Source organism: Lepidochelys olivacea (assembly GCF_965140295.1).
Source record: "Lepidochelys olivacea isolate rLepOli2 genome assembly, chromosome: 22".
NCBI classification, from domain to species: domain Eukaryota; kingdom Metazoa; phylum Chordata; order Testudines; family Cheloniidae; genus Lepidochelys; species Lepidochelys olivacea.
This window is the reverse complement of record NC_140432.1, coordinates 4761533-4784278: the sequence shown is the minus strand read 5'-3', so window position 1 is coordinate 4784278 and position 22746 is coordinate 4761533. Positions and strand designations below refer to the sequence as shown.

At 54.4% G+C, this 22746-nt stretch overlaps 1 protein-coding gene across 4 annotated transcripts in view; it reads left to right on the top strand.

Moving 5' to 3' along the window:
* The window catches only part of ROBO3 (roundabout guidance receptor 3), a 233677-nt gene that overhangs the window by 118430 nt on the left and 92501 nt on the right, over positions 1 to 22746 (top strand). For all 4 annotated transcript variants that reach the window (XM_084611808.1, XM_084611807.1, XM_084611806.1 and 1 more), the window contains exon 2: positions 502 to 828. In XM_084611808.1, coding sequence (XP_084467934.1) covers positions 502 to 828 — 327 coding nt within the window. The remainder of the gene's footprint in view (positions 1 to 501; positions 829 to 22746) is intronic.

The following is a 22746-nucleotide window of genomic DNA, read 5'->3' as shown; positions in this document are numbered from 1 at the left end:
AGCAGTCCCCATTGTGTGGTGCTTGTGCAACTGTCATTGAATTGTCAATCCCTTGATTACACCTCCCCTGATGATTGTCATTGAACACCCTCCTGGGAGTGGTTCATCTCCTTTGCATGTCACTAGCAAATGACAAACACATTTCAGTAACCACCATACAGCAAAATCTCATAACTCGATACGCACTAAGAAAATACATATTTGGACAGAACAATGGGTTTCACAGATCATGACTTTTCATAAGATATCTTACATGGCATGTTTGTATGAAATGTACATAATTGTATGACAGGGTGAATATGGGGGTTCCAGGGGGCTGCTTTGAGGTACGGAGTGCCACATCCCCATCTCCAGCCAGGGGGCCACACAGCCCTGTGAGCTCAGGGTTGCTGAGGGCCATTGTCTCCATTCCCAGCAGCATGGCTATTAATCCCCTTGGGAGCTCTGCCCTTCCCAGCTGGAGCCCTCGCCCTGATTTCTGTTCTCTCTTCTGCCTCTCAGGCTCCCGCCCTCGGCTCGAAGACTTTTCTCCAAGGATAGTCGAGCACCCCTCCGACCTCATCGTTTCCAAGGGGGAGCCAGCGACGCTGAACTGCAAGGCGGAGGGGCGCCCCACCCCGATAATCGAATGGTACAAGGATGGGGAGCGGGTGGAGACGGACAAGGAGGACCCGCGATCCCATCGCATGCTGCTGCCTAGTGGCTCCCTCTTCTTCCTGCGCATCGTCCACGGCAGGAGGAGCAAGCCCGACGAGGGCGTGTACGTGTGCGTGGCCAGGAACTACCTGGGAGAGGCCGTGAGCCGGAACGCGTCGCTGGAGGTGGCCAGTGAGTGGGGTTCTGAGCAAGCTCCCGGGTGGTTCTGGGGTGGAGCGAGCTGTTTCTAGGAGTTGCTGAGGGCCCAGGCTGTGGGAAGTCATGTTATGGACTCCAGGGCAGAATTTGGCCCGACGACTTTGCCGGCTGTGTTAGACTTTCCCGCTGGGGCTGGCTCCTACGTGCTCTGCTAAGAGGCAGTTGAATGGCAGCACAGCGTAGCCTGGCCAGGGCTCTGCTGTGCGCTCATGCCAGCTGCCTTGCCGGATAAGTGCGTTCCTGCCAAGAGGGGAGCTGGTGCCTTCCGACACATGTGCGGCTGGCTGGTATGGCGGGTCGGTGTTGCCCTGCTGGCTGTGGTTATTATGGGCACCGGGCAATGGGGATGTTTGAATGTATGATTGTGTAATGTCCTCTCCTGCTAGCACTCAGCGCTGGGCATGGTGGGCTAGGGCCATGCTAGCTCTCTGTGAAGAGTTAACGCAGCGAGGCCCTTTACACAGCGCTCTTGGCTTTGTGCCGCACGGGTCTGAGGAGGCTGGGCTGTGTGTGTCTGGGCTGGAGCCTTTCTCCGCATTCATCGATCCTGGATTCCCAGCCAAGCCCCGCAGTCCGAGTACGATTCTCTTGCAAAAGTTGCCGAGCTGACGGGCACCCCCAGCGAGCCCATAGCAGCACCCTCTGCCCAGCTGTGCAGGCCTCAGCCCCTTCAGGAGAAACCCTGAGCCCTGCTTGCGCCGTGTTCGTTTTCCAGCGGGAAGCCTTCTGTCCCATAGTGCAGACCAGCAAAGGGAGATAGGCTGGACCCCCAGGGAGAGGGGGCCTCCCGGTGTTACCTGCACAATTTAGGGTTCCCAGCCCCCTACATTTGTGGGCACTCAGGGAGTAAGGGACCCAACTCTACCTCTCCATGGGCTCAGGGCTAACACCCATTCCCAGTGGGCCCAGGGCTCTATGGGTCTGTGGGGCTTTTTACCAGTGAAAGAGCCTGACACAGTACTAACCTATATTTATTAACAGCTGATCAGCAGACTACACACGCTAAGCATACAATGCTCACCACTCCTAATAAGGCAGACAGACTTTTCCTGGTGGCCGGTCAGGATCTCCTTGTCTGGGCTTCCAGCTTCTGCACAGTATGGTCAGCAGGGTGTGATGGTTTTGCAGTGTTGACCTTGGGCTGTGTTCTGAAGTTAGGTTCTGAAGAACCTCCCTTTGGACCCCAGTTTATATCGTTAAAATTTGGGTCCTGCTTAGCCGTACCTTAACCAGTCATTTTACACTAAAGTCCTACAAAATGGTATTTTTCACCCATCCTAGCTCATTATAAAACACTTCTTTAACCAATCACACCCCACCACTTCAGTTGATTCATGAGTTATGCAACAGACTGAAACAATAAAAGAATCAGACCGAGACCACACAGATAAATAATAGAGAAGTAGGGACCACAAAGGCCAAACAATAGTAGAGATTTCACAAATACAGCTGTTGATAAGTGGTTCTTTGCCAGGCAGAATGCTGTCAAACAAAGTTTTCTTAAAAGTCTTAAGATCTGTTTCTTTACCCAGTGATGGGTACTCTTAGGACAGGAGTGGCTTCATAGCAGCCTGATAATACACTGGTTTGGTGCAATTTAGATGGAACATGAGGATGTGACTCTCTGCAACTTAGCTCATGGCTGCTGTTTTTACTGCAGAAAAAGTAAAATGCAGTAAAAAGTAAGATGGGGGGTGAACCTCCTGCAGGAACCTGCCTGTCTTACAGACACAGCTCCCTCCCTGCCCTGCTCTCTGCCCCTGGAAAGTAGAGGGATGCTTCCCCAGGGGCATCCTGAGCACAGATGTCTGCAGGGCTCTTCTCCACTACAGTCCTGCAGCCTCATCAGTCCTTTTGCCTGCTTGGGACAAAACTTAACCCCACCCCTGCCACAACCCAAGTGGGGTCCCTTCACCACATCACCCCATTACCCCGTTCCCCTGAGATCTGCACTGGTGCTAGTTGGAGCCCTCTGTGTTCCATGGGATTGGCTGCAGAATCTGTTCCTCGCTGAGGGGCCTTGTTCCATTTTGCATTATAAAAACATCTGTTCCTGGCCTTTGTGGGTGTTCACATCCTGCCTGGAATCAAGTGTGAACTGATGCAGTGCTGTCTGCCTGAGTCTGCAGCCGGCCTGAAACAACAGCTTTCAGAGAGCCCATTCATTTCAGTGGGAAGTTAACTCTGAAACCTGAAGGGAGTCGTTCCAGGGTCGTTCAGCTCCAGTATTTCTCCTACTGTCTTAAGCTGTCCCGCTGCCTGACCTCTCCCTAGCTGCCTGACCCTCCACGGCCCCCTGCCGCTGGCTTCTGCCATGCCTCAGTGGGTTGTTCACACCCGCTATGCACCGTGCCACAAACTGAAAGTGTGAGTGGGGGCTGTGTAAAGCAAACAGAAGGAGGCATCAAAACAATAACAGCGGCTGCTAGGCTGACTGATTTGATTTCCATTCTCCAGAACCCTCCAGTTTAAACTTCAACGAAGCAGGTACAGACTCTCCCGTCAGTGCAGGTTCCAGGGGCCTTGCCCTGGGAACTGTGGAGTAAGCAGGGCTTGGTGAGAGTGAATGATAAGAGAAGAAAAGGAGGACTTGTGGCACCTTAGAGACTAACCAATTTATTTGAGCATGAGCTTTCGTGAGCTACAGCTCACTTCATCGGATGCATGCCGTGGAAACTGCAGCAGATTTTATATACACACAGAGAGGCAATGACAGCTGACAGCACCTGGAAGCTAAAAGGACCCTGCCGGCTTGAAACCTCATCAGTTTCAGGAAGTGAGCTGAATGGAGTTTGAGCTGCACCTGCCCTGAGCCCCCCGCTCCTCTGGCTTTAACAGTCCCATTGACTGTTTTCAGCTCACTTGCACTGGGATAACTGACAATTAACCCCAGACACAGGGGTGAGGCGGCGCCTAGGACTCCTCTGACAGGTCTAGTTTGCTGGTGCTGGTGCAGCGACCTGCTTTGTGGGTCCCACTTGTTTTAGGCTGGGCTGGGCGCACTGCACCACTGGAACAGGGTCCGAGATCAAACTGGAGGCTGTCGGTCTCTTGACTGCTGGTGACCTGGGAGCTGCTGGGGTGGATTACTGATCGGCTTGCTCTTCCCTCATTGCTCTAATAGCTGCAGATCTGCTCCTAATTGCCATAGGCAGCCTCTGCTCTTTAGCCTTGTTTAGGGGAAGGGTTTCTCCTGCTTAGATTCCTTTGTGCTCCTGAGCTGTCAGCGTATGAACAGCCCAGCCCATCAGTCACCCGCACCTGACTTGGGGTCTTTGCACATACCTTCAGGATTAGCCTCCGAGAATTCCCCCAGCACAGTAATGGGCCAGCGCCTTGGAAATATCTCTGTCCCTCTGCACCCAGGTATGCGCTCCCCTTTGGCTGGAAGAACATATGCTGCAGAGAGGGACTCATATCTGCGATCAGATTCTTTTCTCTGGCCTATCTGCAGCTGTTTCTTTGTGCTCCCGACTCCGAGGTGAACAAACACTCCTGATTAGTCCGGCTTTGTCCACAGCCGGCAATGGCAGACTGCATTCCAGGCAGGCTGTGATGTGTCTTTCCCAGCTCTCTGTGCCCCTCCAGCCAAAGAAACCCTGGCTGTATTTATCTGCCCTGACCTCCCAACCAGTCTCCTCTGTGCTGTTCCTCGGTGTCCTGACCCCATTGTCTTCCCTAATGGCTCTACAGAGACAAAGATCTGCAAACAAACAGCGCAAACCCCAGCCAGGCGATGGTTGCACAAGATAAATGACCATGTTACCTATGACAAGGCCATGTAAAGTCACCCGCAGCATAGGAAATGAAATGTCATTTCTGCTAAGCCCTTGAGTCACCAACATTACAGGCTGGGAGCCGGCCTGAGCAGAGCTCGGAAGCAGACAGGGCTGATACTAGCCTAGGTGATTTCTGGCTGGGCTGAGAAGTTGCCGCCTGACTAAAGCTATCGAAGGAGTGTGCTGCACCCAGGGTAATTGTTTAAAATGCAGCCATCAAATAAGGAAGGTCTATAAAAGGCTCCCGAGAAGGAAACGCACCGGGTGAGTTATTCCTAGGCTAGCAAGGACTTGCATGCAGCAGCTTTGGGGCCTTGGAGATGCTTGGATTTGCTCCCAGCAGTTAGTCTGTAGAACCCAAATCCTTTGGAACTGGAAGCTGCCAATAAAGAAAGGAAAAGGAGACTTAGTAAAATGAAGCTGTGATTCCTCCAGCTGCCCCTCAGAGCAGCACACACTCCCCAGGACTGAGCCCTTCAGAGCTCTACAAACCAGCTAGATTCCTCTCCTCCCCAGTGCCCCAATATTAGGGAGGGGACAGATAATAAGACAGAAAATATCATAATGCAATGATATAAATCCACAGTACGCCCATAGAATCATAGAATATCAGGGTGGGAAGGGACCTCAGGAGGTCATCTAGTCCAACCCCCTGCTCAAAGCAGGACCAATCCCCAACTAAATCAGAATAGCTTGAATACTGTGTGCCGTTCTCATCACCCCATCTCAAAAATGATCTATTAGAATTGGAAAAGGTGCAGAGAAGGGCAACAGAAATGATTAGGGGTATGGAACAGCTCCTGTATGAGGAGAGATTGAAGAGGCTAGGATTTTTCAGCTTGGAGAAGAGATGCCTAAGGGGAGATGTGATCCGGGTCTGTAAAATCCTGACTGGGGTGGAGTAAGTAAATAAGGAAGTGTTATTTATCCCTTCCCATAACACAAGAACTAGGGGTCACCAACTGCAGTTTAAACCAAACAAAAGGAAGTACTTCTTCACACAGTGCCCAGTCAACCTGTGGAACTCATTGCCAGGGGACATTCTGAAGACCAGAAGTATAACAGGGTTCAAAAAAGAATTTGATAAGTTCATGGGTGATAGGTCGATCAATGACTATTAACCAGGATAGTCAAGGACACAGCCCCATGCTCTGGGTGTCCCTACGCCTCTGACTGGCAGAAGCTGGGACTGGACAACTGGGGATGGATCTGTTGGTAATTGCCCTGTTCTGTTCATTCTCTCTGAAGCACCTGGCACTGGGATAGATGGATTCTAATGCTCTTAATATGGGCATCATGCAGCAGAGCTCCACCACGCCCCATTCCCTTCAATGCAGCGGTGCCTCTCTCTGCTGGCTGGCTGCTTGCAGGGCAGGGCATGGTCTCTCCTGGCTGCGTGGGCGTGAGTTGTTCTCTTTGCAGGATACAGGTGGGGGGTTCCAGACGTCCCTCTTCTACCACATGCTCCCCTGGGGAGCTGAGCTGAGAACCCTGGACCTTCTGCTCCAAAAGCAAGGCCCCTGCTGCCCTCTTGAGTGACGGGAGAGTCCCTGTTTTCACCAGTAGGTCTCATCCCCTGATGGACCAGCCACGAGAGGGTCATGTGAATGAGTGCAGCTGGGGGTACTGGCTCCGATCGGTGGTGGGTTGGAGGGTGAGTATCTAGGAGAGAGTATCTCATTGAGGAGGAAGCTTTAAAACAAAGCCTTTTTTCTCAGGGGCTCTCATTCAGGACAAGCTGCCTGGCGAGTCTGAAGGTAGAAGCTTCAGTAACTTAACTGCTGAAAAGAAGCTGGGTTGGGTTGGGTTTGGTGTTTTGCCCCAAGCTTGCAGAACTCCAAGTGGATTTTATTCAGACCTAATGAACTGGTTGTTTGCGCTGGGGTTTTCCCACTGCTTTGAAAATGCAGGGGTATGTCTACCCTGAACGGAGGGCCTGTCGATTCTGCATACTGCTGGCAGCATCATGTAGGGCCCATGGCAGGGGAGAGGCGGCTGGGAGCTGCCGGAGCCATTCCCTGCCGCAGGTGAGGTGCTGCTCGGGCGAGTAGAGAGCTGTGTAGGATACGTGCCCTGGGCCTAAGCCCCAGGTGTGTCATGTCTCCCCTAAGCCGTGCCTCACTGGCTACACTGCTATTTATACCTGCGCTGGGGGGCGTGCGGGGTACGGACTCTACGTGACGCCATAAGGAGTTTGCAGTGTAGACGTACCCTAAGTGGTGGTGCTTTAAGAATCACTGGCTGTTTGGCCTGAGCCCAGCCCCAAGCGAGGGTGTTCCCAAAGTTCAGGGCAAAGGAGAGTGGGGGTTAAAACGGGCCCACTGGGTCTGGAGGACGTTGGTGCATCTGTGCGTGCTAGGAACAACCCTGGCCGCCCAGGGTACATCTGCACTGCAGCTAGGAGGTATAATTCCCAGGTCAAGCGGCTGCCCTGAGCTCCTAGGTAAGTACGGGGTGGCTGGCCTGGGCCCCTGCTATTTTTAGTGCTCTAGGCTGAGCAGACGTCCAGCTACCCGAGCTGTGAATGGCCCCTGCAGCTGCAGCGTAGATGTCCCCCTAGAGACGCTGGAACACCGGGCTCAGCACAGACTGCCCTTTCCCACAGCTGTTTGCTAGCCTGTCTTTAGCATCCGCTCTTCACGCTCTGCCATTCCCCAGCACAAGCCTCTGGATCCATTCCTGTCTTATTGCCACAAGTAACAGGCACCTTCGCTATCTTTGATGGATGGGCGAAATGCAACATGCACCGTTAACAACCAGAGGCCTGCTGGGGGGGGGGGGCAGCCCCTCCCCCTGGAGCACTCCTGGGGATAGCTGAGGCTGGTCTGTCTATCAGGCGACTTGTTATGGAGACTAGTCTCCAGCAGCCAACTGTTTGCACAGGCATTTATTAGCCAGTCTCCATTCCCGCAGCTGTCATTGGTCTCTTTGCTGGCTGTTAATAGTTCACTACTATTTGTGGGGTTCGTGCCTGGAGAGGCTCTCTGGGCTCCCTGCCGTAGGTCCATCTAGTAAGACCGTCCCAGCCTGACGAGTTTGCAGTATAAATACAAATGCCATGTCTCAGAGGAAAGCTGGCTTTGGGGGGAAGGCTCTGGATGCGAGATCCGGGTTCAGCTCCCGCCTCTCGCCCTGTGTGACCTTGCAGAAGCCACTTCATCGTTGTGTGTCTCAGTTCCCTAGCTGTAAAATGGGGATCCCAAGTCCTGTGTCTTGTCTATTTAGATTGTGAGCTGGGCAGGGAGGGACCATCTCTCGCTCTGCATCTGCACCCGGCAAGGTGGGGCGCTGATCTGGTCCCTGCAGGGGGCTCTGAGCAGTAGCATAGGAAACATGCCATGAGTTGCTGCTCAGGAAAGGATCTTTGTTGCTCTTGACTTCCACAAGTTTTGCCTCTGGTTCAGACTCTTGTTCTGGCTCTGGGTTCATGGACGGTGTGAACAGGACATGGATGGGCCACGTGGCTTCTGGGAACTCTCAGGCCTTATTGTGACCGTAACAACATCTGAGCAGTGAATGGAACGAGTGTTTGGGCTGCACGGGCGAAGTCCTGGCTCTCCAGAAGGATAGATCGCGGGATGCTGGGGATCCTCCTCTGAGATCCGGTGGCTACAGGCACCAAGGGACTGTGCCCATGGCAGGAGGTCAAAGATTAGCACCCAGCAGGGACAAGGGAGCGGGGTGCTGGGGGCGCTTGGGAGGGGGCGGTCTCTGGTGGCCTTCGGGACGGCAGGAGAAGTGGCTTTTGTCCGGCCATTGGGAGCTTGGTTTGTGTGCCACAGCGGACGCAGCGGGCAGCCCTGGGCTGGAGGGATTTGCCAGCAGCCCCCTCTCCCAGCCCAGGTGAGTTCCCCGATGCTGACGGACAGGCTGCGGCTGCAGGCAGAGACTGGCCCCCCTTCCGAGTGCGTGTTGACTGGTCCCTTGGAGTGCAGCAGCCCTGGGATTCATGCCGCGCCCTGAGCCTGCTGCAGCGGCTCCTGCCCTGTGCATTGCTGGCAGGGGGATAGACCCTCACTCGAGGCAATGGGCTCCGAGCTCGTTAGGCCGGGAAAAACAAAGCACAGAGGAAAGGCGCATCCAGGAGCTGCTGGGGCTGTTGTGAGGGGAGGGGCAGGGTAAGGAGCCCGTGGGTGGCCCGGTGACGAGAGAGCTGGAAATCTGGCTCCGGCTAGTATCCCGAGTGAGCAGTTGGGTCTAGGCCGGGGTTCTTAGCTCCGACCTTCAGTGCACTGCCCCTGCCTTCCCGGGCAGTGCTAGTCCCCCCCTGCCAGCACGGACAAAACCCAGGTGGGGCAAGTCGAGCATGCCCCCTCTGACCTTATGGCCTTTGTCTGACGCCGGAAGCTCAGGGGGTTAGATTTGGGGATGGGGGAGGGGACGCCGGCTCTGTGAGTGACTGAGGACATGCTGACAGCTCCAGGCAGAGATGCCCAGGCAGCCGCTCGGAACAGCAGCCGGCCATCTCCAAACGGGAATTGTTTATTGATTTTTGTGTCACTTCTCAGTCCATTACCCAGACAGGAGGCGTTTATGTAATTTGGAGAGGGGGCAGCGGGGGGAACAAACAAAATAGCAGCAGCTTCCCCCCCCCTCCTCGCCACCAGGGCTGCCCCGGGAGAGGAGGGAGCTGGGGGACAGGAGCAGTCTCTGGGGGCCTCCCATCAGTTTGGCTGGGGGAGCCGTGACTCGGTGCTGACAGCCCGTCACTCCCCCGGCGCAGGGCGTTGGCGTTTGTGTTGGAAGCAGCGGCTGGAACCCTGCGTTGACAGGCTAATTTTAGAAATTCCTAATGGATTTCAGATGTTTTGACCTTGTGATTTTGAAATTTGGGGCTGTGGAGCTGGCTGAAGATAACAATAAACCAGTGATGCACACACCCCAGAGCGCTCTGTCTTCCCCTGGCGCATTCACAGACAGGGCTTTGGCAGGAATTACTGTCTAGCGCGGCCACTTACCAAGCCTTGTAATCAGACAGCAGCCTTGTTTGGAAGGTATTCTCTCATTTGGACAGGAATTTCTCTTCCCAGTGCTTACAGGACCTCCCAGTGGTAAAGTGCAGCCGCTCCAGGAGGGGTGAGGGGAGCGAGAGCATGTTATTAGAGCTCTCCCTTTAAGGGCTTCCAAACCAACGATATGGGAAGAGAGCGGCTCAGCTGGGGCCTGAGCTAGGAAATGAGTGCTGGCTACAAGGGGGAAGGAATTAAGTCATTTCCTAAGTAACGGGAACCCTTTGGGTGACCCTCTTAGCCTCCTGTCTGCAGGCAGAATGTGCTTGGGCAGATTAGACTCTTTTGTGTTCGACACGTGAAAGGGTCACTTGGGTTCCGAGTTAGAAACTCGGAAAAACTCCCTTCCCTCGTGGCCACAGGTCAGCTGTGGTTGTTACTTGAGAGAGGGGCAGATGTGACTCTGGCTCTGTTGATGATTTTCGCCTGTTACGTTTGGGCCAGAGTGTCCAGTCTCTCTTTTCTCTTGCACATTTCAGCCGAGGGTGGTAAATGGTGGGGCTGTTATTTGCATTACAAATTTCCACTGCTGATAAATCCACCCTTGGCTAGCTCTCTTCCCTGGCTCCGAACCACCAAAGTCGTTGTTGTGCGCACTCAGGTTTGCGGAGGTGCCGCTCCTGCTAGCCAACGGGAAAATCATTTGCATAGAGTTAATCAGTGTTTCCAATGGTGGGTGAAATTGATTGAGCTGCAGCCATGCAATCCCATTCTCCTCTAAAGAGGCTCAAAGACATGTTGATCTGGTGCCTGCATTGATTGCCACAAAGGCTTGATACTATGCTAACTCTTCCGGCACAGGTCAGCACAATGGCTGGGGTCCCAAAGGCTGCTTTCTAGCTGAAATGTTTTAAAGATCAGTGTAACGTGTCCCAGAGGTTGCAGATGCTCCTGTTAGCTCAGAGGTACCTGCCTGGAGATGTAAGCCATCCCCAGTGCCCAGTGGATTTGATGCACAGAGCTATAAGTGATTCTGTGGTGGCATTCGCAGCCATTGATTATAAAGGAAATCTGCATAGAAAACCAGGTCCTGTCGACCCTGGCAGGCTCTCTGGCTGAGCGGAGAGGTGGTGGGGTTAGAACAGTGGAACCTGCAGGAGAGGGGAAGGAATTTATTCAGGCTGTGTGCAACTCTTCTTGTTGATAACACCTCTGCAATGCTTTTCTCAGCTCAGGGCTGAGCACGCCCCCTCTGCACCTGGCTGAGCTGCACCAGGTTCGCGCGAATCATATTTAATTAAATCTGTTTAAAGTTGCCCCATTTGTTAAACGGGTGCAACCATCTCCTGTCGGCGAGGCCTGAGCCAGCCCAGGGTTCTGCCAGTCCGAGCGGGGAGAGCAGGCGTCGTGTTCTGAGAGTTTCTATGGCAGTAAGAGGAGCAAAATGAATGTAAAGGGGGGAAACAGGAGTAGATCTGGCCACTGTGATGGATCTCGGGGTACCCAGAACTCTGAGTTGCCTCGTTATCCCCCTGCCTCCAGCGTGAGGGAGTTTTGTCTGTGTGACTGGGTGTCAGCTCCCTGGTAGCCCCAGCCTTTCAGCCACTCAGGCACTCTCCTGCGGGTTCAAAAAAGAACTAGGTAAGTTCATGGAGGACAGGTCCATCAATGGCCATTTGCCAGGATGGGCAGGGAATGTGTCCCTAGCCTCTGTTTGCCAGAAGCTGGGAATGAGCGACAGGGGATGGATCATTTGATCCTGTTCTGTTCATTCCCTCTGGGGCACCTGATATTGGCACTGTCGACAGACAGGACACTGGGCTAGATGGACCTTTGGTCTGACTCAGTCTGGCTGTTCTTATGTTCTCCTCTGGGCTGTGCCAGCCCTGACTTCACCTTGCAGTTAGCAATAGGTGCACCCCAGTCCCCGACTCCCCTTGAAGCACTCCCCAGCCCCTGACACTGGCTACTCACAAAAACTCCAGAGCCTTTGCCCCCAAAGGTGCAGGGACCCCAGTTAAACCACGGCTCCCGTATAACTCACGGCACTGGCACTGGAACAAAGGGTTAGTTCAGGAAGGACAGGGGTTCTACCAGAAACAAGAGAGCGCGATGGAAGCAAATGGCTACACTACAAAACAAAATCACAGAACACGAACTAGGGCCAACACTTATTAATGAAATTCCCTCTTCTAGCTGATAAAGTGGGTCCCCTCACCCCCAAAGTTCAGTCTGTGGCAGAGCTGGCTGGCTTCACGGGAACCAGGATCTGATCTTCCATGAAACACCCCCGCTCCACAAGCTGTCTCCTCGGTGAATGGACCCAGAGAGTACTCCCCACTCGATGTCACACTGAGACAGTCTTTTTCTCTGTTCATAGACAGGCGACCCCCACCTGGTACCATGTCCTTTCTTTATCTCCAAGTGGTTTCGGTTGTTTTCAGTTGTCTATGATGGCTTTCCATTGACTGTCCTGGGATGGGGCAGGGGCGGACAACTGAGCCTGGCGTAACATCACCAGCTGACAGGGAGGGGTGGCAGCTTCTGCCTGCCTAGAGGCCGTTACCCAGTGGTATCATGGCCTGCTGACATCCCTTAGCTTTAAGCCCATAAGGGTATAAACCTCGATATAGGTACATTATTCCTTAAGTGTCACCCATGCACACATCCTGCCATGGCTATGAACATCAGAAAGTTCAATAACCTCAACTTTCGATAGAGATCTTCCATGTTCTCCTTTATGGACAAATCCCCTTCAAGCCATGCATTTGATGTAGTGAGCTTGTCAGGTCTGAGACAAGAGTTGTTTGCGAAGACCAGGGGACCCTTTGTCAAGGGGCCTGTTTGTCACAGTCAGAAACTTGGTTTAGTCAGAAAATGCTGGTTCACTGGACCAAAATGTTTTGCTGATTCTGTGGCAGATTCAACAAAATTTTCACTGAAACACCTGCCCAGGATCCAGCAAAGAGCATCCACCAGTGCCCTGCCATGGAGCGGGGAGCCTAGGAGTGATAGACCCAGCTCCCAGTGTCCTCAGTGAGGCTGTCCTAGAGTCATGCAGACTGCCTTAGGTGGGGGACCCCAGGCTTCCAGACTCCCAGGCCAGCTGGCTGCCTGCTCGGGCTGCCCCAGAACAGCCGGTCCTGCTGTTGACCAGCTATAGTTACAACTTTCAGGCTTCTGTTCTCCAGCATACAGAACCCTAAAAAAGTACACAACCATTTCTCCCCTTTCCAGGGCACATCACGGTCCCAGGAAACGCCTGCTGCAGACATGCCTCAAACCTCACTTGTAGCAAAGGGATCTGAGCACTTCTCATCTGGGCTCAGCTTCTTAGAAATCCCATTGGAGAGCTTGGCACTTTGGGGTTTGCTCCCCGAGTCGCGGCAGAGATGCACCAGTTCCATGGTGGTGGCCTCTGTCACCCGGCAGCCGGCTGAGATGCTGTCTCGGGGGTGTTCTCTGGTCCGGCACTGAAGGAAAGCAGTAGCTGGCATCGGAAGCCACATGTGCGTGTGGGGATTGCCTGCTGAGCACGCCTACGTGCAGTGCTAGGTGATTTCCAGTAAGCAAACAGGTAAAAGACAAGAAAAGGCCACCAGGGCAGGAGCCTGGGGATCGTGGGGAGGCTTTGGCAGACTAGCAGTCCTTGATTGTGCTTGCAGCACTAGCCTGTCTCAGCGCTACTGATTGGCTCTCAAGGGGAAACTTGCTGAAGGTCTGCCCGACACCCCCAGTCCTGCCAGCCTGCTCACATGGCTGCCACCACCCGAGGTGTGAGGCTGAGTTCAAGGAGCATTTCACCATCCCTCACGGGAAGGGGGAGAAGATGAGGGAGGGAGGGGAGTGAAGAGAACTTATTCAAGCAATTTCTTCTTTTGAATCACACAAATGGGAAACAAATTCTGCTTTTCTCACTTCAAACATTTCTCTAGCTCTGCTTTTTTTGTGCCTTAAAAACATTCCTAAGCTGCTGAATGTTAAAACATGCAGCCAGGTGTGCAGCAAAAAGGCAGTGGAGGGCAGTCAGTGAGAGGGAGAAACTAAAAGCAATGAAGATAAAGCCGTTTGATTTTGCTTGTATGCACGTTAGGAAACATCGTCGCTAAGTTTGGATTTGGGCAGACTCTGCTGGCACCGTGGAATTGTCTGTCCAGATTACCCACTTGGCTGTGAGCGGTGTTGGACTATGGGCTAGGAGTGTATTTTAAAGAAAATCCAGATTTTATTTTTTTAGGCGCCCTCTTGACCTTAGAATGTGGCCTTTGTTCCTGGTGTTGTGCTGTGGTTACTTTTGGAAAACAACCAACCAACCCTGTGTGTGGAAACTGGAGCTGGCCAAATTTTTTCAGATGAAAAGGGTTTTTTTTCTTTCTTTTTCTTTTTTCAAAAAGGTCTTTTTTCAAAAAATGAACATTTTCACCAAAAACCCATTTGTGAACATTTTTCACAATTAAAAAAACAAACACACTTTATCAAACACACAATTGAAAACGTTTGTTCACCAAAAATCTGGTTTCAGGTCAACCAAAAAATTAACAGTCATTTTGCATGAAAAATATCAGAGGCAGAATCTTGTAAACCCTCCTGAACCCCCGCAATTGGGTCTGCTTTGACCCTTTCTGAACAAAAACCACGTAGGAATCTTTTGCAAAACTAGTTTTTCGGGCTGACTGTCTTTGGAAGAGTCTGTGGTATTCTCACTTGCCCCTTGGCCTCAGGCTCTGGGACACCTGCATAACTGCTTGTTTCTCTGCAATTTGTGTCTGGCTATTTCTAAGCTTCTGGCAGGAATGGGTGAGTGCCCTGGACTCAGAGTTGATGGGGTGGGAAGAAACCACCTTTTCTGAGGGCAGAGAGGGAAGCACCTCTACCCGCCCCCGCCAAAAAAAAGCAGGGAGCAGCAGGAGATCAATGGCAGCTGCATTAGAACGCAGCTACTTGAGGTAAGATACCTCAGCCAGGGTATCTTACGTCATTGCCCAGAGGCATCAGCTGTCCGACCGCGTGGGAGGATTTCCATCAGGGAGCTACAGCGCTCTGCACAAATACGAGCAATCTGCATGCGCGGGACGCGCCCTTCCTGTGCGGGGACTCAAAGGGGAGCGAATCTGGGGTGCTGGAGGCAGCTGCCATGCAGTCTCTTTCCGAGCTCTGTGCCGGTGGCTGATGTCTGTTCGTTCGCTGGGGCAACCACTGCTGGAATCCGGTGCCCAGTTCTGCTGCCCACAGATCAAGAAGGATGCTGATAAATGGGAGGGGGTCAGAGAAGAGCGACTAGAATGGTTAAAGGGTTAGAAAACCTGCCTTAGAGTGATACGCTCAAAGAGCTTGATTGGTTTAGCTTCACAAAGAGACGGTTAAGGAGTGACTTGATCACAGCCTGTAGCAGGGGTGGGCAAACTTTTTGGCCTGAAGGCCACATCTGGGTATGGAAATTGTATGGCAGGCCATGAATTCTCACGAAATTGGGGGTTGGGGTGCGGGAGGGGGTGAGGGCTCCAGCTGGGGGGGTGTGGGCTCTGGGGTGGGGCCAGAAATAAGGAGTTCAGGGTGTGGGAGGGGCTCCGGGCTGGGGCTGAGGGGTTTGGAGTGTGGAAGGGGGCTCCGGGCTGGGGCAGAGGGTTGGGGTGGGGGGGGTGAGGGCTCCAACTGGGGGTACAGGCTCTGGGGTGGGGCTGGGGATGAGGGATTTGGGGTGGAGGAGGGTGCTCTGGGCTGGGACCGAGGGGTTCAGAGGGTGGTAGGGGGATCAGGGCTGGGGCAGGGGGTCGGCTCACAGGAGAAAGTCTGGGGTGCAAGTTCCGGGTGGCACTTACCTCAAGTAGCTCCCAGAAGCAGTGGCATGTCCCGCCTCTGGCTCCTATGTGGAGGCACGGCCAGGCGGCTCTGCGCGCTGCCATATCTGCAGACATCGCTCCCACAGCTCCCGTTAGCCGTGGTTCCTGGCCAAGGAGAACTGCAGAGCTGGTGCTTGGGGCGGGGGCAGTGTGTGGAGCCCCCTGGCTGCCCCTACGCATAGGAGCCAGAGGTGGGACATGCTGCTGCTTCTGTGATGCGCGCAAAGTGGGGCAAGCACCTGACCCTGCTCCCCGGCTGGAACTCTGGAGCGGGGCAAGCCCCCAACCCTGCTCCCCGGCAGGAGCTCAAGGGCCAAATTAAAAGGTCTGATGGGCCGGATGCTAGATGAACACATGGTCCTTTCTGGCCAATGGAATCTATGACTTTATGTACCGGGACCTTGCCAGTGTGACTGGCTCTTATGAAAGCTATACCGCAGTAAGGAGGAAGGACAGTCCCTGCCGCAGCCAGGCTGCAGAACCTGGGGGGAAAGTTATCCCTGTCTGAATGTGGTGGTTGTGTGTGCAAAGGAAGGAGGGTGAAGCGACAGAACAGTGAAGGGTCAGCCGTGAGCGTGAGCGGTGGGGACAGACCGAGCCCAGGGGCTGGGGAGATGCACCAGGAACATCTGTTTCCAAAGGAGATTAAAATAGCAGCGATCAAAGCCCAGTTCTCATGCTCCAGTGGGGGTTACACAGAGATGGCAGGGAGGGGTGCTGAGTGATGCCCAGGCGTGTACATCTTTCAGGTGGGAAACCCTGGCATCCGAACTGGAATAGCAGCCCCTGCTGTCCTTGCAGACCCCTGGCCAGAGGGAAATGCCGAGTGAAAGGTGGCGAAGGGAATGCAAGGCTGAGGCCTTTTCCTGCTCCTCTCTGTTGTCGGCGAGCGGCCTGCTTTTCTTAGGAACGTTTTGGAATTTGGGAACCTTGGGAAGAGCACGGTCAGGTAACGAGCCACCCTGAGCCTAGGAGATCCCGGCCGGGATTCTAGCTCCCCAGACCCTGGTAACACCAGGGCGAGGTGTTAGACAGCCCTGCGTGCGACAGCCGCAGCCTCACCGGGTGCAGAGCACCCCAGGGCACCCTGCCGCTGCGCTGCTCGGAATGGGTGCTGTTCTCCTGGGGCCCAGCGCCCCGGCTGACGAGCTGTTTCTAGCCATGCCCTTGCTGGAGCAAACCTGGAGCCATCCTGCCGCTAGAGTGTGGTATGGGCCATGCCCAGAGACTGCTTCTTCCCGTGCATCGACTCCATCTCTCCCTATGCCCCCTGCACGTGCTGCCGTTTGGTGCAGGCTCCGGGCATGCCCACACGTCCCGCTTCTCTTCTTTACATTTACCTGGTTTGGGTTTTTAAAATAAACCTTCCCATCTCATGTTGAGGGTGCACCATTAAGCATGTGCCCGAGGAGACAATGCAGGTAGGGTCCAAAGTTCAGCACAAAGCCAGATCTCTGATGTGCCTCCCTGGCCTGTCAGGCTGGGCGGGGCACTGCATGCTGGCACTGGGGGAGATTAGGATCTGCTAAAACCTTAGCAGCTGTCTACTTTACCCGCTGAGTGCCTTTGACTGACTGCCTTCGCGGCTCGCCCAGAGCCTGCGAGCAACCAGCCTGCCAATGCTCCACGCCCAGCTTGCTTTCCATGAACTCCACCACGGCTGAAGGGATTTTCCTCAGGCTTCTCACCAAGCTGGGCTCTGGGCCGGGAGCCAGCCGCAGAAGCTCCAGGGCCAAGGTGCAGAGCGAGCCGGAGCCAGGAGCATGTGGAGACAGGTTCGAATGGGAGGCCCAGCACATCGATGGGAAAAGCCTGGCATGGCCCATCCATCCCCGCGGGGCCTACACCATGTTCTGCTGCCTGGCTGGTGCTTTTCTCAAGGCTGTTAAGTGTCGTGGGGCTCCCGTCAGTCCCGTGGGAGGTTACTTCCGAGCCCACTGTGCCTTGCTGTGTGGGATCACCCCACAGGGCCCAGCATAAACAGTCCCTTCCCAGACTACACGTCTGGGCACCATTTGCAATATCATCTCAGCCCTGTCCTGCCCAAGCTTGACACAAATTTAGCTCTTCCTCCTAAACCAGCCCTTCCAGGACCTGCTGCTGCTTTCTTGTAGTTCTCACTCTGCTATGAAGTCCCCCCGGTTGGTCAGTATTCTCCGTGCACTCTCATACCAAGGCCACCTGGACCAGGTGTCCCCTCCCTGCCAGTCATCTGCTACCCAAGAGCACCTTGGTCTTTAATGCACTCGTGCAAACTCCCCAAACCTGCTTTCACCCTCAGTCTCTCTGTTGGCCATTCCTGTCCCTCTGCCATGGGATCAGCCCCCCCTCCAGCAACACCATCCACACCTGGGAGGTGCCTGACTCATAGAACTACATGTAAATGCATGCAAGCCTCTTTTGTGCTGTTTTCCACACTGGGACTCGGGAGCCTTGGTTCCTGGTGATGGAATCCTGCCTGGTCAAGTAGGACAAGGATCTGCTCAAGGGGGGAGGTGGAGCCTGGCAGCTTGGTGGGCCATGCGGGTTTATTACAGGGTTCTTGGCGACCGCCTCTTCTGTCCCCACCCCCACAGCAGAGGGCTCCAGGTGCCCTTGCGTTAAAGGGAATGGCAGATTGGCTTGGAAGTGAGGCTCTGGTCCATGTGGGCTCAGGAAATGCAACCATGCTTTGCAGTCACTGTGGACGCCTGGTGGAAAGAAAGCAGGTGCAGTGCAGACTCCTGCCTCTAGGGGGCTGCTCTGTGCCCAGCTGTGTGGGTGTGAGGCTGCAGCTGGCTCTGCCCCTCCCTGCCTAGACCTGATGCCCATTCATGGCTGGCTTGGAGCGGGCAGGGCAGGGGTGCAGGCAGCCGTTCTGCTCCCTTTATACGAGGGAGAGGTGACAGTGGGGCTCTGGAAGGGGGAGGGCAGGGGGATGGGATGGGGAGAGGGACACGAGGTCACTGCGTGGCTTAGTGGGTGGCTGTTGGAATGAGACTCCTGTGCCCTGCTCGGGGGGTGGTGCTCCTGGATTTCCCTGTCTGGGGCTGGCGAAGGCTGCTGGGGAGTTTCCTTTACTGGTCGCACCTGTTCACAACTCTACATCTCACCTTTCTGGCTGAAATTCTCCAGGTCCGCTCTCTGGCCAAACGTAGGGGGTTTTATTTGCAAGTTTGGAGAAGCCTCTTGGGCCGTCGCTGAGCTAGGGGAGGGTGGGAAAATGACCCTTCTCTCTGGAAAAATGATCCAAGCTGTGTCATTGTATTGTGCGTGGCATGACTCAGAAGTGGCTCAACTGTGAGGCATGAAACTTGGCAGGGGAGAAGTTCCAGGGGGCACTTAGCGCACTCAGCCGGGGCTGTAAATGAAGTGAGGAGTGTCTGAAAGGAGCAGAGTGGCAGGCCCTTCCGCTGAGCTGGGGACTTAACTCCACGCACCCAGCCCAGCAGCTACTCAAATGCCTCCTCCCCGAGCCCATCTTGATCTGCCAGGTCTCCTGGTTATAGAATCTGGCCTCTGCCTGATTGAAACCATCCTCCCCCAGCAATCGCTGCTGCTCTCACTAAGGAGAGATGCCGCCTCTCCTGCCGCTCTGAAACAGTGGCCCCCATCCTGCCCCATCTGCCCCTCTGAGTGCAGTGGGACTCCTCGCACCCGCCCAGTACTCGTCACTGCGAGTGTCTGCAGGGTCAGGACCCTGCCTTGCACCGGTATCATTATCCTGTCCTTGGCGCGCTGGTCCCTATCTGTACTCCCCATGGGGGGAGTGTGCGTGCCACGCGCCTGAGTCGGGAAATTCGAACACCCGCAGTTACTGACATGTTCCAGATTGAGGGCCAATGCTTCTCCAGTTCCTTCTTACTGCCCTGTGGCCTGAGTCAGACGCCTTGTGTCCAAAGATTTCTCCAGCTTTCATCTTTGGCCTCTAAATATATTTGTAAATAGTCACGTTACCATAGTGAGTTTTCAGTGTAGTTAGTATAAGTCATTTTTCTCCCCGTACCAGGGACTCCATCCCCGCAGCCTTGGGACCATGCCCAGAGTCCTGGGTTTCACGAGCTGTCTCCTGCTCTCACTCCTTCTCCCGAGGGCCGAGCACCAACTCTGTCCCTACTGTTGCGGGAGGCGCATGTTGCTGCAAAGTGCAGTGTCTGTCGCCCTTTTCTGCTGCAAACTTGCCGTGCTTGTGAGCGTAGATTAAGAAAAGACCTTATGGAGAAGACTCTGAGGCCTCACTCTGATATGGGCCAAGGAGACCCCTGGCACGTCGGCCCTATCAGACGAGCAACTCTCTGCCAGGTACAAGCCCCTCACTCTGATCTGCCAGGAGAGGGCTAGAGACAGGACAGTGCTCCCAGCTGGCCCAGACAGTTTTGGTTCACAGAGCTCCCGAGGATGTCGATCCGTTCTATCAGGATCCGCCCCATCCCAGATCTCCTTCCTGTGGAAGGCGGCAGAGTCAGATGCCCCAGTCCAGACCCACTCCAGCTCATGGCCTGGTGTTTGGATGAGCATCAGAACTAGGATGCTCATGCTCGACACCCGTCCGAGCTAATCTTACTCGGAGTAGGAAAGACTCAGCTAGAACCTGCTACTCAGCTAAGTGGAGATGCTTCTTGACCGGGGCTCAGGATAAGCTACAGATATCCCAGTCATTTTAGATCCCCTCCTGTTTATACAGAACTCGAGTGTTTCCATTAGCTCACTGTGGGTCCCATCGTGCAGCAATCGATGTCTGCCTTTCTCCAGTAGATGGACGTTCCATCTTTATTCACCTTATAACAGTGAGGTTTAGGAAAGGCCTGGTTAGGGCCTTTCCGCCAGTCATCAAACCTATAGCTCAATGGGACCTCAGTCTCATCCTATCAGCACTTACTGGGCCACCATTTGAACCCTTGGCAACAGGCTCCAGGTCCCACCTGTCCATGTAGGTCATGTTCTTAGTGGCTATTACCTCAGCCAGAAGGGTGGGCGATATGGGAGCCCTTATGACCCTCACCGTGTACTTCACAAGGGAAAGCTTTCTTCATTTGCCTCCTGAATTCCTCCCCAATGCCAGCCAAGCTATCCACTTTCCTGTTCTCCTCCCCAAACCCCTGCCCCTTCCTTCCCTGGATGTCAGGCGTGCCTGGGCATTCTACCTGCAGAGAACCAAATCTCTCAATGTCTCCAAGGCTATTTCTTGCCATAGCTGAGAGCTCATGGGACGAGCTGTCCACTCAGGGGATCTCTGAATGGATTGCTGGATACATCACGCATGCTACTAGTTAGTGCGTATCCCTCCCCCTGACGGGGTAAGGGCACCCTCCACCAGAGCACAAGCTGTCTCTGCAGCACTGCTGCATGAAGGACCATCGCTGGACATACGTAGGGTGGTGCCCTGGCGTTCCGGTCACACGCTCGTTAAACCTCCGCTGCAGACGCAGCACTGGGAACGGCCATATTTCCAGCATCATCCTGGCCAGCATCTTCACCGCCCTCCAGTCTGAGCACTGCGGGTCTGTCACCCATGGGTGGAATACACAGCCAGAGAGAGGAGCGGAGTAACTGGAGGTTCTTTGAGGTGCATGGTCCCGATCTGTGTTCCTCTACCTACCATCTATTCTTCTGTTTCACGTCCGGTTGGACTGCGGTGAGGAGGAACTGGAGAGGCATTGGCCCGCATGGCCTCTTACGCCCGCGGTCTGGAGGACGAGGTGAAGTACTGTGCGTGTGCGGGCCAGCGGACACCGCTTGAGCCTCCGCCCTCGGGCGCGTGGAGCACAGATAGGGCCCACACCCCTCGAAGCACTTCCGGGTACGCAGCCCCGCAGGAGTTGCTGGCCTGCTCTCAAAGGGGCCGAGCAACTGCAGCTCTTACTGGCTTTCCTAGAGTTTACAGGGACTCGGCCGAAATGGTGTGGCAGGCTGTGGCTGGCCAGGCTGGAATTGTCAGTTTGCCCTTTTTTAAACTTGGGGGGTCGCACATGTTGTCAGTCCAGTTCATTGAACAGCCCAGGGGCTTCTTGCCCCCTCCATGGCTCCCTGCGTGCCACCTCCCCCCGCCTGTGACAGACTGGTAATGTCCTGACTGAATGTACTGGCTCGAGTTAGGGTTAACACCTTTGGGGTGCGTTGTATTGGAAATGCAAATGTTTATGTGCTAGTGTGAGATTGTGTGGAACTTCTTTAGCCGTTAGACAAGATCACTGGGATCTCAGGAAAGGAGGGGGAAGTTCACAGGTCTTTTTGGAGCAGTGTGTGGGAGGTGGATTTCCTTGGAAATACCTTGAGGTGAGAGGAATGCAAAAGCATCCCCTCCAAAGCAACCCTTTGAAGACACGCCCTTTGTGTATGAACTCCGGGTCAAAGACCCCTGTTCTGTGTAAAAGGGTGGACTGACCTTGTCATGGGTGTGCTGAAGCCGTGAGATGAACTGTAACCCTAAGGACTCACCTAGGGTGTGGGTCTGTGTGTGGGAGAAGGGTTTATCCTGCAAGAATCCATGCTGGGGTGAGCCCTGGTAAACTGATCAGCATGCGGGCAGGTTCCTTTAGTGCTGTTACTGTGTTTTCTCTGTAATGCTTTTGTCCTAAGAATAAGTAGGCCTCCTGAGAAAGACCTGTGCAGTGACTTATATCAGTAGCCTCTGTTAGCAGTCTCTGCAGGGAAGTCAAGCGGGTCTATGCTCGGAAGTAGGCAGGGAACTGTACAGCCTGGGGATTTCCCAGTCGGAAGGGAGAGACGTGCGTCTGCAGCCAGAAAGGCATTGGCTGGGGAGCTGAGAGTGGGAGCCCTGCTGAGCATGGAGAGGCAATATAGGTGCAGTTGCCCTGACTTGTGACAGCAGGGGCTCTGTGGGTCCCCATTGTACACCTCCTTCCCCTGCCCCTTCACCCCGCCACATGCCAGGGGCTCTGTGTGCCAGAGAAATGCCATAAAGCAGAAGTCGCCATCGGTGTGACTGTTCGGTTGCTGGAAGGGAAGGGTGCCTTGAGGTTAAGGCAGGGGCTGGGAGTCAGGAGATCAGGGTTCTCCGTCTAGTTCTGCCCCGACTCCCCGCGTATTGCCTCGGGCACGCTTCCTCAGCGGGGCTCGGTGGAAATCCGCTCCAGTCTGGAAACGACCCCTTGAGCACCTGCGTTTCTCTTTAGGCCATCACGTGGTATTCCTCAAGTGACACGGGCAGCCCTTTGCTTCGGCTGCAAGTGCAGCGTCGTGCAGCACATTTGTCATACGCTGCAGTGCAAGCATGCAGGGACCGTCTGTACGCTGCAGGAACCTGACTTAAATGTGTGTGTCGCCTCGGCTGCTGTGTGACCAGGGTGACTTTCCATGCTGTGCACAGAGAGACCCCTCAAA